The 19,595-nt window shown below is 41.2% G+C and overlaps 1 protein-coding gene across 4 annotated transcripts in view; it reads right to left on the bottom strand.

The window, feature by feature from the left end:
• Positions 1-924: 924 nt before the first annotated feature.
• CAPN3 (calpain 3) overlaps positions 925-19,595 on the bottom strand; it is a 79,817-nt gene continuing 61,146 nt past the window's right edge. For 3 of the 4 annotated variants that reach the window (XM_072622763.1, XM_072622762.1, XM_072622764.1), the window contains 12 exons: positions 16,750-16,919; positions 16,207-16,218; positions 15,427-15,635; positions 14,584-14,620; positions 7,035-7,112; positions 4,627-4,684; positions 4,418-4,482; positions 3,851-3,919; positions 2,764-2,842; positions 2,451-2,567; positions 2,200-2,258; positions 925-1,814 (listed from right to left, as the gene is read on the bottom strand). In XM_072622763.1, coding sequence (XP_072478864.1) covers positions 1,788-1,814; positions 2,200-2,258; positions 2,451-2,567; positions 2,764-2,842; positions 3,851-3,919; positions 4,418-4,482; positions 4,627-4,684; positions 7,035-7,112; positions 14,584-14,620; positions 15,427-15,635; positions 16,207-16,218; positions 16,750-16,919 — 980 coding nt within the window. In that variant the 3' untranslated portion in view covers positions 925-1,787. Of the gene's footprint in view, positions 1,815-2,199; positions 2,259-2,450; positions 2,568-2,763; positions 2,843-3,850; positions 3,920-4,417; positions 4,483-4,626; positions 4,685-7,034; positions 7,113-8,431; positions 8,546-12,300; positions 12,319-14,583; positions 14,621-15,426; positions 15,636-16,206; positions 16,219-16,749; positions 16,920-19,595 lie in introns of all 4 variants that reach the window. The other variant, XM_072622761.1, reaches the window with a different exon arrangement.

Below are 19,595 nucleotides of genomic sequence, written 5' to 3'. Positions count from 1 at the left end.
ATGAGTGTCCTACTCTCAGATGGGAGCTTTGTTTTTCAGCCTGTTCAGAAGGTGGCTCAGAGGTCATCTAATCTAAGCTCACTTTTAAGAAAAAATTCGGTCCATAGCATCCCTGAATGACTAACGAGTGGTCATTCAGCCTCCATTTGAACACTTCTAGGAAAGACTATCCCTTCAAGGTAGCCCATTCTGTTCTTAGATAGCTCTGTGGAAATTTTCACTTGAGGTGGTGTCCTTCTCCTCCCTCTGAAGAGAGGGTGGACAAGGGAGGATGCAGGTCATCCAGATGGAGCCTACAAAGTTGCATGGGGGTGGACACAGGTTTTAAATCACTTTAGGAGAAAAAAAATGTTGGGAGATTATAGAGGAGATTACTAAAGACATACATTAGACTAAAGGACCTTCGAGGAACCTTCTAAAATGCTTGGAATACTGAGATTCTATACATTGGTTTCACTGTTAAAATCCCAAATCAAGTGTTTCTTTGACAGTTCCTGGCCAAATGTAGTCTGCCGGCAAACCACAGTGGCAAAACCAACGAAAGTCACAACCTTTTGAGCATCTTCTCCAACTGCATTTGAATGAGTTACCATCTCATATTGGTGGTGGCCAACATAGACCCTTTGCCCCTAGTATATGGTTCAGACAGTTCAACTGTTTTCTTTCAGCATGCACTCCTGTTTCTGGGAAAGTGTTCACATGCTTTTTAAAGTAATCACTTTTCTAAAGGGACTGATTTTTAAAATTTGGTTTTTTCAACATTTTTTTCCTAAATCAGAATCTTGGATCTAGTTGTTTTCTGTTCTGAGACTAAGGAGTCTTCTACCCTGGTATTACTTTGGCTACTAAGTAGATACAGAAACTTAGCCTTTTTTGTCTGTTCCCAAATGTGAATATCAAATGAATCAAACAGTGCATGCCAGATAGACACATGCCTTTTATTAATTTGGGAAGTCTTATTGGGACCACAACCAGTCATCTGTGACAACTGACACAGGGAATTGACCTGGTCTACTTTCCTCTGTGTCAATCCAGAACAAATAAAATCTTGAAGTAAAACCAAGGCAGAACCATGGGATAGAGGGAAGGAGTCCAGGAGGCACCCCATGCTTAATGTCTGCCAACATGTAAACAATGAAGGTCTTTTTCTGTAACGTGACCAGCGAAGGACGATGCCCGACAAATACCCCAGGAAGTATTTCCTTACCCTTCCTCAACCCTGGTCTGGTTTTGAACTGATTATAGTTTTCTTAATTACATTATGTTCCACCCCAAGGTCAGTTCTGATCTGGAGATTTGGGGACAGTCCAAGGAGGAACCTTGATTGGAGGCTCAAACCTTTGCATTAGTTCTAGGATCAAGTTAGCTTTTTAGGTACCTGGACTGAATCTCTTTAGTTAAAATCTTCCCCCAGGACTAAACATGAACTCTATGAAGTTGGCAAAGACTTGCTTCACTGTAGTACTCTGAAAGAATGTCACTGCTTTTATGGGGAAAAGAAGTTACACCTCTGCTCACACCTTATCCTAGAGGGTTGAGGTTGGTTAGGGAGCAGCTTTATGGGTCCGGGGAAGGCATCTGGTTACCCCAAGGGGAGGTGTAGTGCATAATAAAACTGGAACATCCTGAGACTAGCTGGGAGCACAGAATGACGGAAGAGAACCGCCGAGGTAATCTCGAGGCTGTTAGAGATGTTGCTTGTTTCTTAGAAGTGACACTAGCTGCTGTGGTTGACATCACGAATGGTTCATTATGTTCAGTTTTAGTTGAGGTGAGGGAGGCATGATTCAGGCATACATAGTAAGCTGCAGCCACTGAAAGGGAAGAAGCCAAGATGAGGTAAAAAACGTGAGGCCCCAAATCCCACCTTCCCAAGGTAATTAACCCAGGGTACCACAATGCTAGACAAACAACTGCTTACTGTTGCTTCCTACATTCTCCCATCCTGCTAGGAAAAGGGAAATGCATGGGTCCCCAAACCATTGCCTCAGAGTTCATCTGACAGCTGAGGGCTTTTATCCCCAAGCTTCCCACTCCTGTCCCCCCACAGGAAGACAAAAACCCATCATTTGCCTTTAAGGGGCTGTCTTCTCTACAGAGATCCCACAGGGTAGTTTGGAAGTCAAGGGGGGCCAAGCCAATCTCTTGTGACTCCCACCTTCATCTTACAACAGAATAGGGGGCTTTTTATATCTTTACCTCTAGAACATTGAGTTTAATGATGCCATCTCCATCCTTGTCAAAGGCTTGAAAAGCCCCTGTGTGAAGAGAGAGATTAGGTAGCCCCCTCCTACCCTGGCCACTATGAGAAATCACCCATATGAGAGATGTGATGGGACTATTTTCTTGCTTGTTCAAGTACTGACTGGAAGTCTTGCCCAACCCCACCCTTACCCGCAGTAATTAGAAAGAAAGGAGCTGAAAGACCAAGCAGCGACTTCCCCACTTACTGAACATGCCCTCCAGCCGTACAAAGCAGCAGATGAAGCTGTCGAAGTTGATGTTCATAGACTTGTCTGCGTAGCGCATGGTGATAATGTCATAGAGCTGACTGTTGAGGTGGAAGCCTGGGGAAGAGAGTGTTGAGGGAGAAGGTAAAGTTCATCTTTTGGTGTTATTTTAGTCTCTTCTACCTCTACCGTGGCTTTTCATTTGCTGTTTTTCCTCCTTCCCCTTACAAAGGTCCAGTTTACGTGGCCCACCCTTAGGCCTACCTCCACTCACACACTCACACCCTCACCCACCCACTTTGAGACCAGATACCCGCGTCATTCACAGCATTGCGCATCTCATAGCTGTTGATGGTGCCGGAGTGGTCTGTGTCATAGTGTTTGAAGATTTTCTGTCAATAGAAAATTTGAAAGCAGAAAGGATTATTTTATTCAAAAACAGACATTTATTAAGGACTTAATGTGTGCAGAGCATCATACTAGGGGGATAGAAAACAGGATAAGGCACTCCCTGCCTTCATGGAGCTAATGTGGTGAAAAGAGGCCTGAACTTGGATTCAAAGGACCCCAGCTCCCTTTCTGGTTCTGCCATTTAATTAACTGAGGAACCTTGGGCAAGTCAACCTGAATTTAATTTTTTTAAAAAAACTATAAAATGCTGATAATCGTAGAGTGGTTGTGAGGGGAGGACTTGATAACCTTTAATATACCATATAACTCATGGATGAGACATATAAGACATGGCACACAGTATTAAGTATATTAGCTCAATTAACAAGCATTTGTTATGACCAACCTCAGTTCCAGAGCACTCATGATGAAGCATGCTACCCACCTCCTAACAGGCAGGTGATGCACTTGGGGTACAGAATGAAGCTTTTTTTTTGGACATGGCAATTAGAGAAATTTGTCTTGCATAACCATGCATATTTGTTACAGTGTTTAGAATTTTCTCTCCCTAACTCCCCTCCCAGTGGTGCAGGAAATAGGAGGGAGCGAAAAAAGATTTTTATTAGGTGAAAAAAAAATCCAAGTCTTTATTAAGCTCTTACCACATACTTGACACTGTACTAAGCAGTGAGGATACAAAGTCAAAAGTCAGACAGTCCCTACCCTTGAGAAACTTACTGCTTTCCAACTGGGGAGAAGGAGCTGTCTGAGGATTGACTAGGAAAGCCATCATGCAAGGTGTGGCATTTAAGTTCAAATTTAAAGAACAGGGAAAGAGGCCTAGGTATTTGGCATAAGCTATACAGAGTAACTCAGCTTGATGGGATGGGAAAGCATGTGACCAAGTACTCTTGGTATGACTAGGTGAGGTTACATTCCCTCCCAGGTCATTTTACTCGTTACCCATCTCACCCAACCTATACTACTCCATACCATTCTATCCTTCCCACCTGCCAGCTCTTGATCTTCTTCCAGAGGTGGTGGAATTCCTGTAGGTTCAGCCTCCCAGAACCATCTGTCTGGAGCAAAGTGGTCAGGACCACATGATCAAGTCCCCCAGCCATCAAAGGTGGGCAGAGAAAGGAGGGAGGCTTATAGAGAAATTTCTGCATATAACATCCCTTCCAATGACTTCCTCTGCGGTAAGGGGAATGAGCCAATCACCACCTTCCTTTGTTCACTGGTCCTCCCACCCTCAAGGAATATCCATCCAAATTCCTGCCTCAGGGGCTGTAGGGTTGTCTTAGTGGGTACCTACTCTGTGACAAAGGTAGCCTCAAATGATCCTCATTTACTTGATTTGGAGGTATAGTAACCTAGTAACCAGAAACTCCCCCTGGATAACTGCTGCAATAACTAGCAACTTCACTAGATCCAAATTCAGTCTAGGGTCTGTGTTAGGTCTTTACAAGAGCATACAGCCCTGTTTAGCTAGGTCCTACCCACCACTCCCTGAGTCCATGGGGCCACATGATGAGGAGATGGGAGAATGGGGTGATAAACAAGTGAAAGGATACATCCATCAGAGCAATCATGCTTCGGCAGGACTCGAGGGTGAATCCATCTATCTTCAAGTCTTTATCTGGGGAGGGGAGATGACAAAAAGGTGAGGATGATGAGGTCTTCAACTCTGCTCTTCTAGAGAGTCTTTCCTTCCCACCTACTGGTTACTCTACAGAGCCAGAACTCTTCTTTTGTCTTGGGTGAAGGTTTTCAAGTCACTCACGTTTGTTCACCACTGTGTTGAGAACATTCTTGAGTTCATCAGCACAAATTTCCATGTCCTAAAAAGAAAGGGAGAGAGTGAGGGTCCTCATGGAAGTGATGATCTTTTAGATCAACTACACAAATACTGAACAAGTACAATTGTGTCTCATCGGGCTACTTTGCCAAAAAGAGCATATCTGGGAGGCAGAGGGAAGTAAGAGACTTTTGACTAAGATTAATGTCATGAAGCCCAGGCACATGTAAGAGGGAAGGGCCTCTCAGGCCTTCACTCCAATTCTTGATTAGCTTGGATACCTCAGCCTGAAGTGACCCCTACCTCCTCCAACCTTCTAAAACAGCTACTGTCAGCAGGTTATTTGACCATTAATAACAGATTTAACATTTATTAAGCACTTGCAATGTGAGGGACTCGGAGGATACAAAAATGACGATTCCTGGCCTCAGCATTTGTAAGCTAATAGGGGATTTGGTGTGCTCACAAAATATAGGGTATATTAAAGTTAGTAATATATAAGACGACTGGAAAGGTAGAAAGGATCTAGGACTCAGGGGTGGGGAACCTGTGATCTCAAGGTCACATGTGGTCCTCTAGATCCTCAGCTGCAGTCTTTGACTGAATCCAAAACATCACAGAACAAATCCCCTTAATCAAAGGATTTGTTTTGTGAAATTTGGATTCAGAGGGCTGCACTTGAGGATCTAGTGACTGGATGGGAGTGGAGGCAATCTGCTGGAGGAGATAGGAAGGGATTAAGAATACATACAGAAGGGTCGGCTTGGGTAGGGAGAGGGACCACCTCTTCATCAGATACTGGATTGAATGGTGAGATAGTGGAAGATACTATCAGATGGATGGGAGATGAGAAAAGGAAAAGAAAGACCTTTCAGTAAATGGCCTTAATTTTTTTTGGTAAAATATGAGACAAGGTCCTCAGTATGAAGGTGAGAGGAAAGAGTGGTAAGGGAGTTTGAGGAGAAAGGAAAAAGCTAGGAATAGCTCACCTGTAGTAGTCCTGTTGTAGTTGGGATTAGATAGCTTAAATTTATAGTGGTCTTGCTATTTAACACAGGAAGAAATATCCAGTGTGATATCATTCCTGGTGTTTGCTGGAGCTCCACTCTTATCATAATGAATCTAGGTATGAGTGTGAGCATATTAATGTCTGTTCAGAATGGAAAAAAAGCTCCAATGATTCTGTTGCCTTGAGGATCAAATATAACCTTTTCTGTTTAGCTTTTCAAGCCCTTTACAATATGGCCTCAACTTACCTTTCAAACCTTGTCATACATTACTCCCCTTTGTGCATTCCATGATCAAACTAGCCTTGCTTATTTGAATACACAATATTCCATCTCCAGTCTCTGTGCTATTGTTGTACCTCCTGTCCCCCATGAGGTAGGAATGTACTCCCACCTCACCTCTGTATTTCAGGATCCTCCTTTTCCTTCAGAACTCTGCCCAAGGGGACTTAAAGCTTTTCCTGTTCTTCCCAGCTCCTAGTGCTAAGAAAAATTTCATTGTTGTTTAATCATTTTTCAGTCCTCTCCAATTCTTCATGACCCCTTTTGGGGTTTTCTTGGCAAAGATACTAGAATGGTTTGCCATTTCCTTCTCCAGCTCATTTTACAGATGAGCAAATTGAGGCAAGAAGGGTTAAGTGACTTTCTCAGGGTCACACAGCTAGTAAGTATCTGAGGCTGGATTGAACTCAGGAAGATGAGTCTTCCTGACTCCAGGCTTCTAGCCCTATCCAATGTGTCACTTAGTAAGAAAAATTATCAGGTACTTATTTTTTTATGTGTCTATTTACATACATATTTTGTCCCCCAAAAGAACTGAAACTCTTTGAGGGCATGAACTGCTTGATTTTTGTCTTTTAGTCGTCAGTGCCTAGGAGAGTGACTGGTACATGCTAAGCACTTAATACTTGATTGATTGAACGGAAGCTCTGTCTGTACAGTACTCAGCCCAATCCATAGATAGCTGCTTAACGGGTATGTATTTGTTCATATTTTGTATATATGTATGTATATTTATAGGTGTATGTTTATTTATAAGTATATCCTAGAACTAATAGGAGATATGTTGTGGGTTTATTTACAAAGTTGATGATATATCATTATGTCATTCATCTAAGGCAGCACCTGATGACAATGAGAAAGGTGGGAAAGTTGGGAGATTCTTTGTGAGGCTAGAGAGCTTTATATCATAAAGCCATTACGAAGTTCCCATTAAGATTCTGCCTAACCTAGTCATCTTCATGGTGTGGACAAGAAGACAAGAGCCCATGTACCTTCAGTCTTTCACCTAGGCTTGGTTAAGATGCCACTCAAGGAGAGGGGGGAGGGAGAGTGGATAAGAGCATCTATAGGACCTTTAGGGTAGCTGCTTTGAAAGGTACTCACATCACCCGCAATCTGTCGAAAAATGTTCCTGAATTGCACCTGCTCCTCACTCTCCCGGTCAGTGTTACCTGTGGTTGGCTGTAGGGGCACAAAGGAGGAGGTCAAACGGAGAAGGGGAAGGTGGACAGGCCCCCAATGGAAAGCCATGAAAAGGAAACAAGGGCAGGCCCTTTATGGCCCAAGGAAGCTATCAGTTCAACATGGCTCTCTGGCTCCCAACCAAGCATTAGTAATATGTTCTTTTCCTTCTCGTCACTCTCCTTGCTAGGAATGTTCTTTGTTAGATGACCAAGGGAGATTTTTACATCCTCACTGTGTAGGCCTGTAAGCGTCCTTCTCTTGTTGATTCTAGGCAGAGCTGGAGAGAGAAAGTTTCTGGTCCATTTCCATCTGTTTAGGAGTAAAGAGTGGACACAAAATCTTTCCTGTCCCATCCACCCTGGCACAGTCTAATGGCCTGAATTTAAATCCTGCTTCAGACACTTACTAGCTGTGTGCCTGATTTCATCTCTCCAGGTGTCCGGTTTCTCATCTCCTGAGGGGGCTAACCTCTCATGTCCCTTCCAGATCTAAATTTATGATCTATCATTCCATAGAGAAAAAGCAGCTCTGCCAACAAGGTCCACCAGAGACCCCTTTAGCTATAGAAATGTGCAGAAAAGTTCCATTCCTCACTTTTCTGTATTCAGGCTTCAACTACCCCTAACTAGGCAAAGAGGAGCATTCCAGGCAATGCCAGACCTCATGTCCCTGAGTCTTCATTTGGGATCAAAAGAGACATAGCCATCCTGACTCAGCCATCTTCATCCTTCAGTCTAGAAGTCCCAGCTCTTTTAGGATAAAGCTCATTAAGCAACTGATCCTAATTTTCTTCAGGACCTCTCTCCTCCCATACTTCCTCTGCCTGATAATCTGCACACAACTAACTCATTCCTCCCACCCCTTGCCCCACTGCAGCCTGTAGTACCCACTCTGTGTTCTTATCTCCCTTTGCTTCTTTTTAATGTCACATTTTCTTAGGCTAAGACCCTGATCCTAAAAGGCAGAATATGATACCCAAAACTACGTTTCCTTTCCTTCTTCCTTAGATCGCCTTGTTTCTTTCTCTGCAGTCTGACTAGATAAGGAAGGATGCCAAGCTATTCTCATACTTTTCCCTTGGACAGGGCCTAGTGCTGGTAGGAATACTTTATACACTTAGCTCCAAAGCAGGAGTTCCTCAACCATTTCCCCTCAATCAAGAACAATTCCCCTGATGGTTCAGGAAGGGGATGGGGAAGGGGGGAGAAAGATGTAATATTACAAACCAAAGTTATTGGTTATAAAAGAGAATCCCCACCCTAGAAACCCAGACTTCATGCCACACATTATTCCATTATTCCACATGCTCCAGAAACCTGAGTTGGTTTCTCTGGCTTATCAGAGCTTGTTTTGTCCTTGCCCTCCTCAGACTCATGGTCCACACCCAGCTCCTTGTTGCGGTTTGCTCTGTCAGACACGAAGATGATGGGCTGGAGAAAGGAAGGAAGGTGTTGGAAGGGGGAAAGGTAGCAAGCATTAGAGACATGGAGGGAAGCTGGGAAGGAGACTCACTCTCAGGCTTCAGTGGTTGCCCTTGAGCCAAGCAGAGGCCATCTCCTGTCAAGTAGCAGTGATGCAAAGATTAAATGCTGTAAAGATTAAGCTGAGAGGTAAACAGAGGGAAGGTAGTGTATAAGAGAAAAGCACAGAAGCAGGAGTCAGCCTGCCCCTGACCTTGATCTCATTTCACAGAGATATGAGGGACCCCAGAGGTGTGATGGAGCTGACTTGTACCAGCTGGACAATTGTTAAATTTTCAGTGTATTTGCTGCTCGGAAGTTGGCAAAAAAAAATACAGATCAAAGTTTGATTTATTTTGCTGATTGTCCATAGATGTAGGGAAGTGATGGTGCAAATCTTAATAATTCAGATCAAACTTAGAAATGTGTATCACATATTTTTTTCTTGAAGAACTGATTGTTAAACATTTACCACCATACCCTGCGTATACTTGACCAAAAGAATTATTTCTATATCCCTAACAAATGGTCATCTGGCCTCTTCTTGAAGAACTCTGGTGAAGGAGATCCCATTACCTCCTGAGGCAGCCCATTCCACTTTCAGGCAAGTCTAATTTGGAAGTTTTCCCTAACATTGTGGCTTAAATCTACTTCTACAATTTCTACCTCTTCACTCCCAGTTGTGCCTTCTGGGGTTGGCACAGCTCTAATTCTTCACTCCTTCAAATACGCATAGACTACTATCACATTCTCCCCAAGCCTGTTCTAGGTGAGCATCCTATGGCATGGTCTCCAGTCCTCTCATCACCCTAATAGCTCTCCTCTGGCTAGGGTCCAGTTTGTTAATGTCTTTCCTAAAATGTGGCATCCAGAACTGAATGTGATATTCTGTAAATAAGTGATTCTCAAGCTTTCTGGTTTCTGGACCCCTTTGCACTCTTAAAAATTAATGGGGACCCTAAAGTTCTTTTGTTTATGTGGGCTATAGCTAGCAATAATTACTGTACTAGAAATTAAAATTGAAAAAATGTTAAAATGTTTAATAATTCATTTAAAAACAATTGTAAATCAGTTACATTTTAACCTAAATATCTTAATGAAAAATAACTATTTTTTTTAAAAATTAGTAAGAGGGGTGGCACTGTTTTATATATTTTTGCAAATCTCTTTAATTTCTGGCTTTATAAAATACAATTGGATTCTCATATTTGCTTCTCTTTTCAATCTGTGTGTTATTTCTGATTGAAATATAGGAAGATAATCTGGCCTCACACAGAGATGTATTTGGAAAAGGGAAGAGTATTTTAATAGGTAAATAATATCTTAGTATTATTATGAAGACAATTTTGACCTGGTGAACCCCCAAAGAGTCTTGGAGACCCACAACTTTGAGAACCACTGCTCTGGATGTCATCTGACTGAGGAAGTACAGTTGGAACTAGCACATCCCTTGTTCTATGCCCTGCACCTCACTCTTTCTTTTGGGCCAGACCTATGATTTTATGGGTCTTGAGAACTCCATGATTAAACTCCCTCTACCAATGCAACTTAAGATGTTAGAGAGTGGCACTGAGAGGTGAATGACTTGCCTAACGTTACATAGCCAGTATGTATCAGAGATGGGGACTTGAACACAGGTCTTCCTGACTCCAAGGCCACCTCCCTATCTACTGCACACCATGATTCCTCTCAAACTACTATATCTTTCTTAGTGCAGTCTAAGTTCATGGTAGCTTTTTAGTTTATCACGTCATACTATTGATGCATCTTTGAGCTGCTGGTCCATTCAGGCTCCCTGATCTCTTTCGCATGAAGCACACTACCTTCTCCATCTGGTACATTTTCCTCCATTTTATATTTGAGTGGCCCCAAGAGATTAGGTGACTTGTAAAGGTTAGAAAGCTAGGAGGTGGCAGAACTCAGGTCTCAAATTCAAGTCTTCTGACTCAAGTTCTAATGGTGTTAAGCAAGTGAGTGGTAAGTTATCACCAGGGCATCGAGTTTACAGAGTACTTTTCACCTTAATAGATGTACTTTTTATTACTAACCTTTTCTTTCTGTCTACTCTGGTCACAAATAAGAGGGCTGGCTAATACATGCCATTCTTTCCACAGCCTCTATTAATTTTTTTTAATAGTAAGGCTTATGACTCACATCTCTGTTCTATCCTGTATATAGCTTGCTTCATCATTCCATTGTAAGCTCCTTGAGAGCAAGGACTGTCTTTTGCTCTATTTGTATTCCTGTCAATCAGCCTAGCACATCGTAGGTGCTTAATAAATATTTATTGATTGATCAATTGATATACATTTTTTATTTTTTGCTAAAATATACTTTATTATGTAAGGAAGCATTCAGTTAAATATTTTTGAAAAGGAACTTCAGAGATTTAATTCAATAATTTCCTTTTACAAATTAGGTAATCTTTTTAGCTTCAGTTACCTTACCTGGAAAATGAGGATATTAATTGACTTCTATAAAGCTCTAAGACCAATAATTTTAGAGTTTTTCTACACCTTCAGAGAATAGTAGCGACAATTTCCAGACTCTTTTCTTAGATTATTCATCTACTGGAGTCTTGCTGTCAAGCTCCACCCTAGTCTCTTGGTGACTCTCATTCAACTTGTGTTTCTTTTATTGTGGGTTTAGGAGGAGGAGGAAGGCTGTGACATAAATGTTTGTAAAGTACCCGAGGGTCTTGCCCTGTCCCTTGTGAAGAGGTCTAGGACATAGCTGCTTCTAGGAATGGTGTGATTATAGCAGGAATGGAGCCGCACCCAAGGAGTTCAGTTGTGGGATATCGGTTTTTCATCTCGTAAAATCTTGGATTTAACTTGAGGTTTATTTAAAAAATTTTAAACTTAAAGAAAATATGTTGATAATTATATTTCAGTATCATTAGTTTCTTTTGTAGCCTTATGTTTTTTTTAAATTTTAGATATTTTAGATTTATTTAAATTAAGATTATTTTATTTTAGGTTTAAAAACCTTATTTTGAGAAGGAATTCATAGGTTCACTAGACTGCTAATGGGGTCCATGACACAAAAAATTTAAAAACTCCTGTCCTAGAGGAAGGAGATGGTGATAGTCTCCTGAGGGAAACCTTACCTCCAGCCTTTTTTCTTTTCCCTGTAATAGGTCACCAGTCTTATCCTATTTCTTCCCTTTTCAGTAGGTAGAGGATAGAATTTGGAATTGAAAATAAACATAAATCCAAACCAATAAAAAGTCACCCAAATACCCTGCACCCTCAGGGCTCCCGCCTCTTCCTGGCTGGCTGAGTGCAGGTTTTCTTTCTCCATCCTCCTTGGAAGTGAGGCATAGACAGCTAGGTATCTATCAGTAGCCTTCCTCTGGCCCTCCTTGGGCATCATATACAGGGAAGGTGGCTTCGCTCTGAGAGCTCACATAGCACTCGGACCCTCCCATGTTCTTCCGACTCCAGTTAAAGAGCACAGATTGTATGCTTACTAAGTATCAGAGATGCTGGTAAACATTCATTAATTCACTCATCTACTCAGGGCAAAACATTATTAGGAGATTAACAGTTAGTAAAGATTCCTTAACAGTAGGTAGCAGCCCATGGAAGAACTGTTAAGTAGCAGTTGCAGCAGCAGCAGCCCAAACCCCTGCTCTGGTTGTGTGCCAGGATGGGAAGCCTGCTTCAGCCATCACACCACACCTCCATGCTCTACCTCCAGCAGCCCCGCCCTGTTACACCCACCTTGTGCTTTTTCTTTTTCTGTACAAAGAAAGAAATATCAAGTGCAGAATAAATGAAAAGCAAGTTCACCAAGAGCCCACTGGCCTGCCTGTCATTCTTTCCTGTGACTCGAGAAGTCAAGCCGCAACTCTGCAGCCTAGATCACAAAAGTCAAGAGATTGGGCCATCTAGAGCCAAGGAAGTAAGCAGACGGAGAGAGGCCAGAGTACACTTTCTCCATTGGTTTCTAGAACAGAGTGGTGGTGTAGTTTGTAGTAAACTCTATCACTGACCATAGCTAGGGAATGTAATGTCAAGTCACTTAACCTCTTTGAAGTCTTAGTTTCCTCCTATGTAAAATGAACTAAATTACCCACTAAATTTCTTTCCAGCTCTGAATTTATGATCCTTGGATCCAATTATTCTCGATTTTCTGGTTAATAAAATTTTCTTTAATCAAAAGTTGTCTTCTGCATTATATGACGATATGATGGTTTAAAAGATTCGAAAGAATAGTTTCTGGGAAATTTAATTATTTTATTATTAAGGCCAACAGGCTGTTAATAAAAGGATGGTCATTTGGCCATCTCTCTTAGACCAAAAGACAGTCATGGCAGTGGGCTCGTAGTTCATATATGCTTCAAAGAGTAGATGTTTCCAATCTACTTTGATTAGATAACACAATGGAAGGTAAGCTATATTAAAGTGAAGACCTGAGAGTGACATCATGTCACCCTTGGACAGAGAAACTATCTCAATACCAGACCCCTCCTAGCTCAGAACCACCTGAGCTATGAGAACACCTTCTACCAGAGTGGCCCTTGAACAAGAAAGTTACTCCAATCACATTATCAGCGAAATCCTCCAAGAGACAGAACTTTTTACTTTATGAAATCAGAACTTAAAAGAAGAGGAGAAATCTGGATTTCCCAAAATTATTGGTTATTAATAATTTTTTTCATTCATTACCAATTTTAAAAAGCTTAAAATGCAGTTAAATACATTTAAACACTACAATTATACTGAATATAATTTAGGATCATAGGTTTAGAACCCAAGGTCACACAGGAAGTAAACAGTAGAGTTAGAATTCTATCAGGATTTGTTAATCCACAAAATGTCTCATAGTCACATTATTTTAGATGAAAATTTTTGAGCAGGAAGTAAATGATAAAAATTGTATTTAAGAAAGATTAATCTGGAAGTAGCATTAATAATAACACCTCACATTTGAGGTCTCTGAGGCATAGTATATACATACAGCATTTCTTTTGATCCTTACAATAAACCCTATGAAGCAGGTGCTATGATTATTTTTTTCCAGAGGAGGATGTCGAGTCTCAAAGAGGTTAAGTTAAGGTTAAGGTCACAAAGAGTAAATGACAAAACTGGAATTTGAACTTGGGTCTTCTGACTCCAAATTGAGTCTTCTTCACACTGCATCCTTGAAATTTCTATGTTATTTTCAAAGACACTTTAGGACCTTGCAACGTCTCATGTTGAGCATTGTGAATATTAATTATCACTGTATCAACAATGTGCAGAAAGACTGATTAGTAGAGAATTCTGGTTGCCCGGACTCTAGTTATCTATCTAGTTATATATTTTTATTGACCAATCTATCAGGCACATACAGCTAATCGCTGTTTAGAAGCAGAATTTGCAAATCAATGAGTAAATAAATAAAAATAACCTTGTTACAGGAAGTCTTTGACCAATTAATTTTTTTGAGGATTCTAAAATATAAAAAGTTAAGGACGCTGAAGATAAAGTAATAGAAAATTGATGGTAATCTTGGTGACAAGTTAAAAAACAATGAAGCCTGAAAAAGAGACTCCCAGACAACAAAATGTTCTAAAATTCTAAATTAAATTGAAATTCTACAACTTTCTTTAGACCCTGGATTTGGGAGAGAAGAGGAGCACACAGACCCAAATACAGATCCAGTTGGTGGATTAGACTTGGAGCCAAACATCTTGGCAGAGGAGAGGTGGAGGGGAGACCTATTTGCACCAGTCTTGTGACTTTATCCAGATTAACTGTGGCCCCATATACTCTCACTCATAGCCTACACCACTCCACCTGTCTGAGGCCCCTCTCTTTCCTCTCTCAGCTTTCCTGTAGAAAGTATAAATGTACTCAAGACTGCAGGGCCAAAATTCCAAACCACAGTTATAAGAAAGAGCTTTGCCCCCTAGCCAATGTTTTCTACTTGTTGACCACCTAATTTCTTCTCATGGACCAGGTCTAAGAGCCATGACTAAGGCTAGGAAAGGTCATTCTGCCCCATGAGACTGCACTTACCACTGGGCGATCCACAGCGATAGTATTTTCTACATCTCTGTGAGGAAAACACATATATAATGGTATTAGTAAGAGTGATAAATAATATTTTTATTATTTTGGGGAGACAATTGGCACCAAGTGACAAGCCCAGGGTCACACAGTGGATATCTTCAGTCAGATTTGAACTCAGATCCTCCTGACTTCAGGGCTGGGTACTCTATCCACTGTGCCACTTAACCACACTGTGAATAATATTATTGATATTGACAATTTTATTTTCCTCTTTTTTAAAAAAAAAATCAAATGAGTTGTTTTCACTGTTGTTTAAATACCAGTTCCTAGTTTTACTTATCAATTAAAGGTTTTTTTAAATTTCAGTTTTGTTAATCACTTTTTTGATTTTCAGGATATCTAATTTGATGCTTAGGTTGAAGGGTTGTGATCTGTTGCTGTTGTAGCTTTTTTTTTTAAATTGCATGCCAAATTCGTTGATATGTTCTTTCTTTTGTTCATGAAAATAATCTGTGGGTTCATGTATCTGGGCACAGGCCTTGCCATACCTTGGAACTATATCTAGTGGGACCAACCATATGCCTGGAAATCTACTGGGAAAAGGAGATGGTATTGCTAGGACGAGGGGCTCCATCCAGCCAGGGGAGGACATTGTAAGGGGGTGATATTTGCATGCCCAATTGAAAGACTTCAGGAATGGAGTCCTCCCTACTGGCTCCTTGCCCACCTTCCCCAACATTTCACTCCGGAAGCTCAGAACTCCTATATCTTCTTTTCCCTAAGAAAACAGAGCTGGAAGTGGCAGTGGATGTGTTTTCCAGAGTCGGGTGGGAAAAAGCCTGTACTCACTCAGAGAGGTTCCTTTTTTCAGAGAAGACCCGGAGGATGAATTCTCCCTCCTGGTGGGGATCATAGGTGGAGGGGACAATGACGTACTCGCTGGGGGGCAGGCGGAAGCGCTCGGACACTTCACGCATGTTGATGTAGGTTTTACTTCGGGCTTTGGAGGCATTGTACAAGAAGAAATCCTTCTGTAGGTGCTGTTTGTTCCCATGCATCTGTGGAGGAGGAAGAAAGCCCAAAGTGGTAGAGGCAAAACAGAATAGAATGGAGCCCTTGTTCCAATCAGAGGACCTGAGTTCAAATCCTACCCCTAATGCCCATGGGACATTGGGTAAATCACTTAACCTCAGCCTGAATCTCCAGTTTTCTCATCTATTAAATAGAGAGGTTTCACTGGAATAGTCTCTTGAGGTCCCTTCCAGTGCTAAACTGATTATCCCAGACCAGGAGAGCTTCCACATGTATGTGAAGGACTGGAGAGGATGGAAGAGAGGGAAGGGAGGGGAGAATTGTGGAGGATGTCACTACTCTATCCCAAATGAGGCACCTAGGTGGCACAAAGTGGTTAGAGCTCTAGACCTGGCTCTGAGATCAAGTGTGACCTCAGACACTTACTGGACAGACCAGTCACTTCACCATGTCTGCCTCAGTTTCCTAACTGTAAAGGAGGATTATAATAGCGTCTACCTCCCTGGGTTGTTGTGAAGATCAAATGAGATAATATTCGTAAAGCACTTGGCACAGTGCCTGGCACAGAGTAGGTTGCTCCTGCCACCACTTCCATACCTCTTTTGGCACCTTAAAAAAAAAGTGAAAAAAAAAGCAATGTTTAGGCTCCATCCTATCACAACAATCTGGGAAAGAAACACTGGTTGAGCAGGAAATAGCAATCAGGGCAAGAAAATAATTATCTACACTAATTGGCTAACTCTAGTTCATCCCCACTCCCCCCTCACAATTCATTACAAATTCTCTAAATCAGGATTTCTTAACCTGGGCTCATGAAATTGTTTTTGGCATTATTTTCATAACTATTTGATTACAGTTTAGTTCCTTTGTATTCTCTGTATTTTATACATTTAAAACCCTTATTCCAAGAAGGGATCGCCAAAAGGATCTGTAACACATAAAGTTAAGAAACCCTGCTCTAAAGGAAACAGCTTAGGTATTCAGGGCTGTCAATAGACCCATGGGAAGCAAGATAAGAGGGAACCTTCTGGAAACCAAGGATTAAGCCATTAAAAGCTAATCTCTGGTAAGGACATGTGATTCCAGGAAGTGGTCCTTGGCCTGAAGATAATAAAGTTGGAGACTGGGCAAGACCAGTACCTCATAGATGGCGAAACCAATGGTGAAGAGGTTGGCGCCCAGTTTCCGATCCTTCCTCCTATTCTTTTGCATCAGAGCCACTAGGAAGCTGCAGACAACCTCATTGTCTTCAGGGTCATCATCTTCCTCCAGAAGCTTCAGACGATACTGAGGGTTGGTCCAAAAAGTGTCTGTGCCCCGCCAAAAGGAAACACTTATTAAAGCCTATGACCTTGAAAAAGTCCAGGGAAATGAAGCAGGGAACTGGCTTGGCTGTTCAGGCAAGGGCACCTACAGAGTTCCCTTCCTCTCTGAGAGGTCCAAGAAGGGGAGGACCACCCTAGGAAGGCATTCCACCATTTTTCCAGCTGAGAAGTAGCCTGTCCTTGTTTGAAGTTGGAACAACCCTAGCTACTACTAGTCTGTATTACTGTTTCCCAGTCAAATATCAAGGCATTTTCATGCTTCATCAATTTATTCAATCTGGGTTACAATTTGCTGTATTCTTTTCATACTCCTTTGTGCAAAGCAGTGAGTATAAGAACAGAATTACATCAATGATAGCCAGGGGACTTTACCATATACTTGAATGAGGCTGTTCAAGGAGAGTTTGTCAACGAGGGCAAAATTGCATCCAGTGTATGAACACTATATATGTGTCGATTCTATTTGGTTGACTGAGAAAGCCAAAAACTAAGGGAGAGCAGCCAAAATGTTTTTATACCTATGGCCCATTGAGAGTGAAAAGAGCACTCAGCTTTGAGATTTGGGTTTGAGTCCGCTAGAAACTAGTTATATAACTTTATATAAGTGATTTAACCTTGATGAACATTGGTTGCCTTACTGTAAATAAGGATTCACTTCCACCCTAGAAGGTCAGTCAATCCAGTAGCCTAGCACCATGGGCACTGACAGAGACTAATGGGGTCAGAGTATATTTCAGGTATCACATTTTTAGAAGGACATTGAAAAGCTGGAAAGCCAGGATGGTGAAGAACAGAGGTTCCCAAATTTATTTGACCTACCACCCCTTTAAAAAAAAATTGCTCAGAGCCTCTCTGAAAATCTACTTTCTTCAACCCTTTGATAGTGTTTTGAAATCTGTGTCATTTTAAAGAAAATATAATTTTTTTTAAAAAAAATGATGCTTCTTAAATACAATAATTTATTGTAAATTTGTGGGGTTTTTTCCTGCCTTGTAATTTTGATGATGCAATATTGTAAACATATTGTAAACCATATTGTAAACAAGTCATTATATGTACATATTCCTGCCGATGCATATTGGACTTCCCGACAATGTGCAAAACGCTTGCCTGCCAACACTTGCTTGTTAAGACTTGTTGGCACACTTGACCACTCATTGGTTATAACTTGCATTTTGTGTGTTTATTTGGAAAATAATGTAAACACTACTCCTTTAACTCTCTCACACAACAGATGAAACCTGTATGAGCATTTTCCCAAAATTTTCTTATCTTTCTTCTTTCCTTATGCTTCCACTGCCCCCTTATTTTTATTCAACGCCCCTCAATTGCACCCAAGACTACTACCATCCCCTGGATCATTCCAGCACCCTCTAGGGGGCAGTATTGCACATTGGGAACCTATGAGCCTCAGGTCACTAGCTGGTACAGTAGATAGAATGCTGGGTTTGAAGTTAGTAAGACCTGAGTTCAAATATGACTTTAGATACTTACATAACTGGGCAAGTCACTTGACCTCTGTTAGCCTCAAGGTTCCTCATCTGTAAAATGGGGAAATAATAGTACCTATCTCCAGGCTAGCACAGTTCCTAACACGTAGTAGGCACTTAATAAATGACTGGTCCATTCCCTTTCCTTATTAAGATTGTGACAGATAAATATTCATTGAAGGGACTGAAATTGCTTATATCCTAAAGAGGAGAAGAGGGTAGGGGTTTACAAAATACTTTGTAAACATTCTCATTTTATTCTCACAACAACCCTGAAACTGAGGTAGCCAGAGGTTAAATAATTTGCGCAGGGTCATACAACTAGTAAGTGACTGAAAGCAGATGAGAATTGCCTTAAACAGTTTAAGAGTTGTCACATGGGAAAAGGATTAGATTAATTCTGTAGAGGCAGCTAGATAATATAGTAAGTAGAGAACTGGACTTAGAGTCAAGAAGACTTCAGTTTGAATCCTGTCTGAAATACTTGGCAGTTGTATATAAAAGTCACTAAACCTCTGTCTGCCTCAGTTTACTCATCTGTGAAATGGAGATAACAGGACTTTGTGAGGATCAAATGAGATGTATGTAAAGTCATTTGTAAACCTTCAAGTACTTTATAAGGGCTATTATTACTGTTGTTGGCTCAAGAGGGAGGAACTTAGAGCAAGATGTGGAAATGGAGGAGGGGGGAAGGAGGAAGGTTTAGGCCACTTGATATTAAGGGGAAACTTCTATCCAGTTTTTAGAGTAGCAAAGACTTGGAAACAAAGTAGATGCCCATCAATTGGAGAATGGCTCAGCCCATTGTGGCACGTGAATGCAGCAAGAAACAATGACTTTTAAGACTACAGAGAAGTACAGGAAGACTTACATGAACTGATGCAAAGGAAAGAGATTGGAACCAGGAAAACAATGTACATGACTGGCAATATAAATGGCAAGGACAACAATAAGAGAAACAAGGTATTCCAATATTGCCTCATAGTGACACCACATTTTGCCTCCAGTCCCTAGTATTTGTGCACTTTTCCCCTGATTTTAGAAAGTTTCCTGGAAAGTCAATCAGGGGCGTAGGATGATGGGAACAATTGTATTTAAGGTTTTCAAAGTGCTTTCCATACATTGTCTCTTCTGATCTTCACAATAATCCCGTGAGGGCCGTGCTGTTTCG

Source organism: Notamacropus eugenii, chromosome 7, assembly GCF_028372415.1.
Source record: "Notamacropus eugenii isolate mMacEug1 chromosome 7, mMacEug1.pri_v2, whole genome shotgun sequence".
NCBI lineage: Eukaryota > Metazoa > Chordata > Mammalia > Diprotodontia > Macropodidae > Notamacropus > Notamacropus eugenii.
This window is presented reverse-complemented; position numbering and strand designations above follow the sequence as displayed.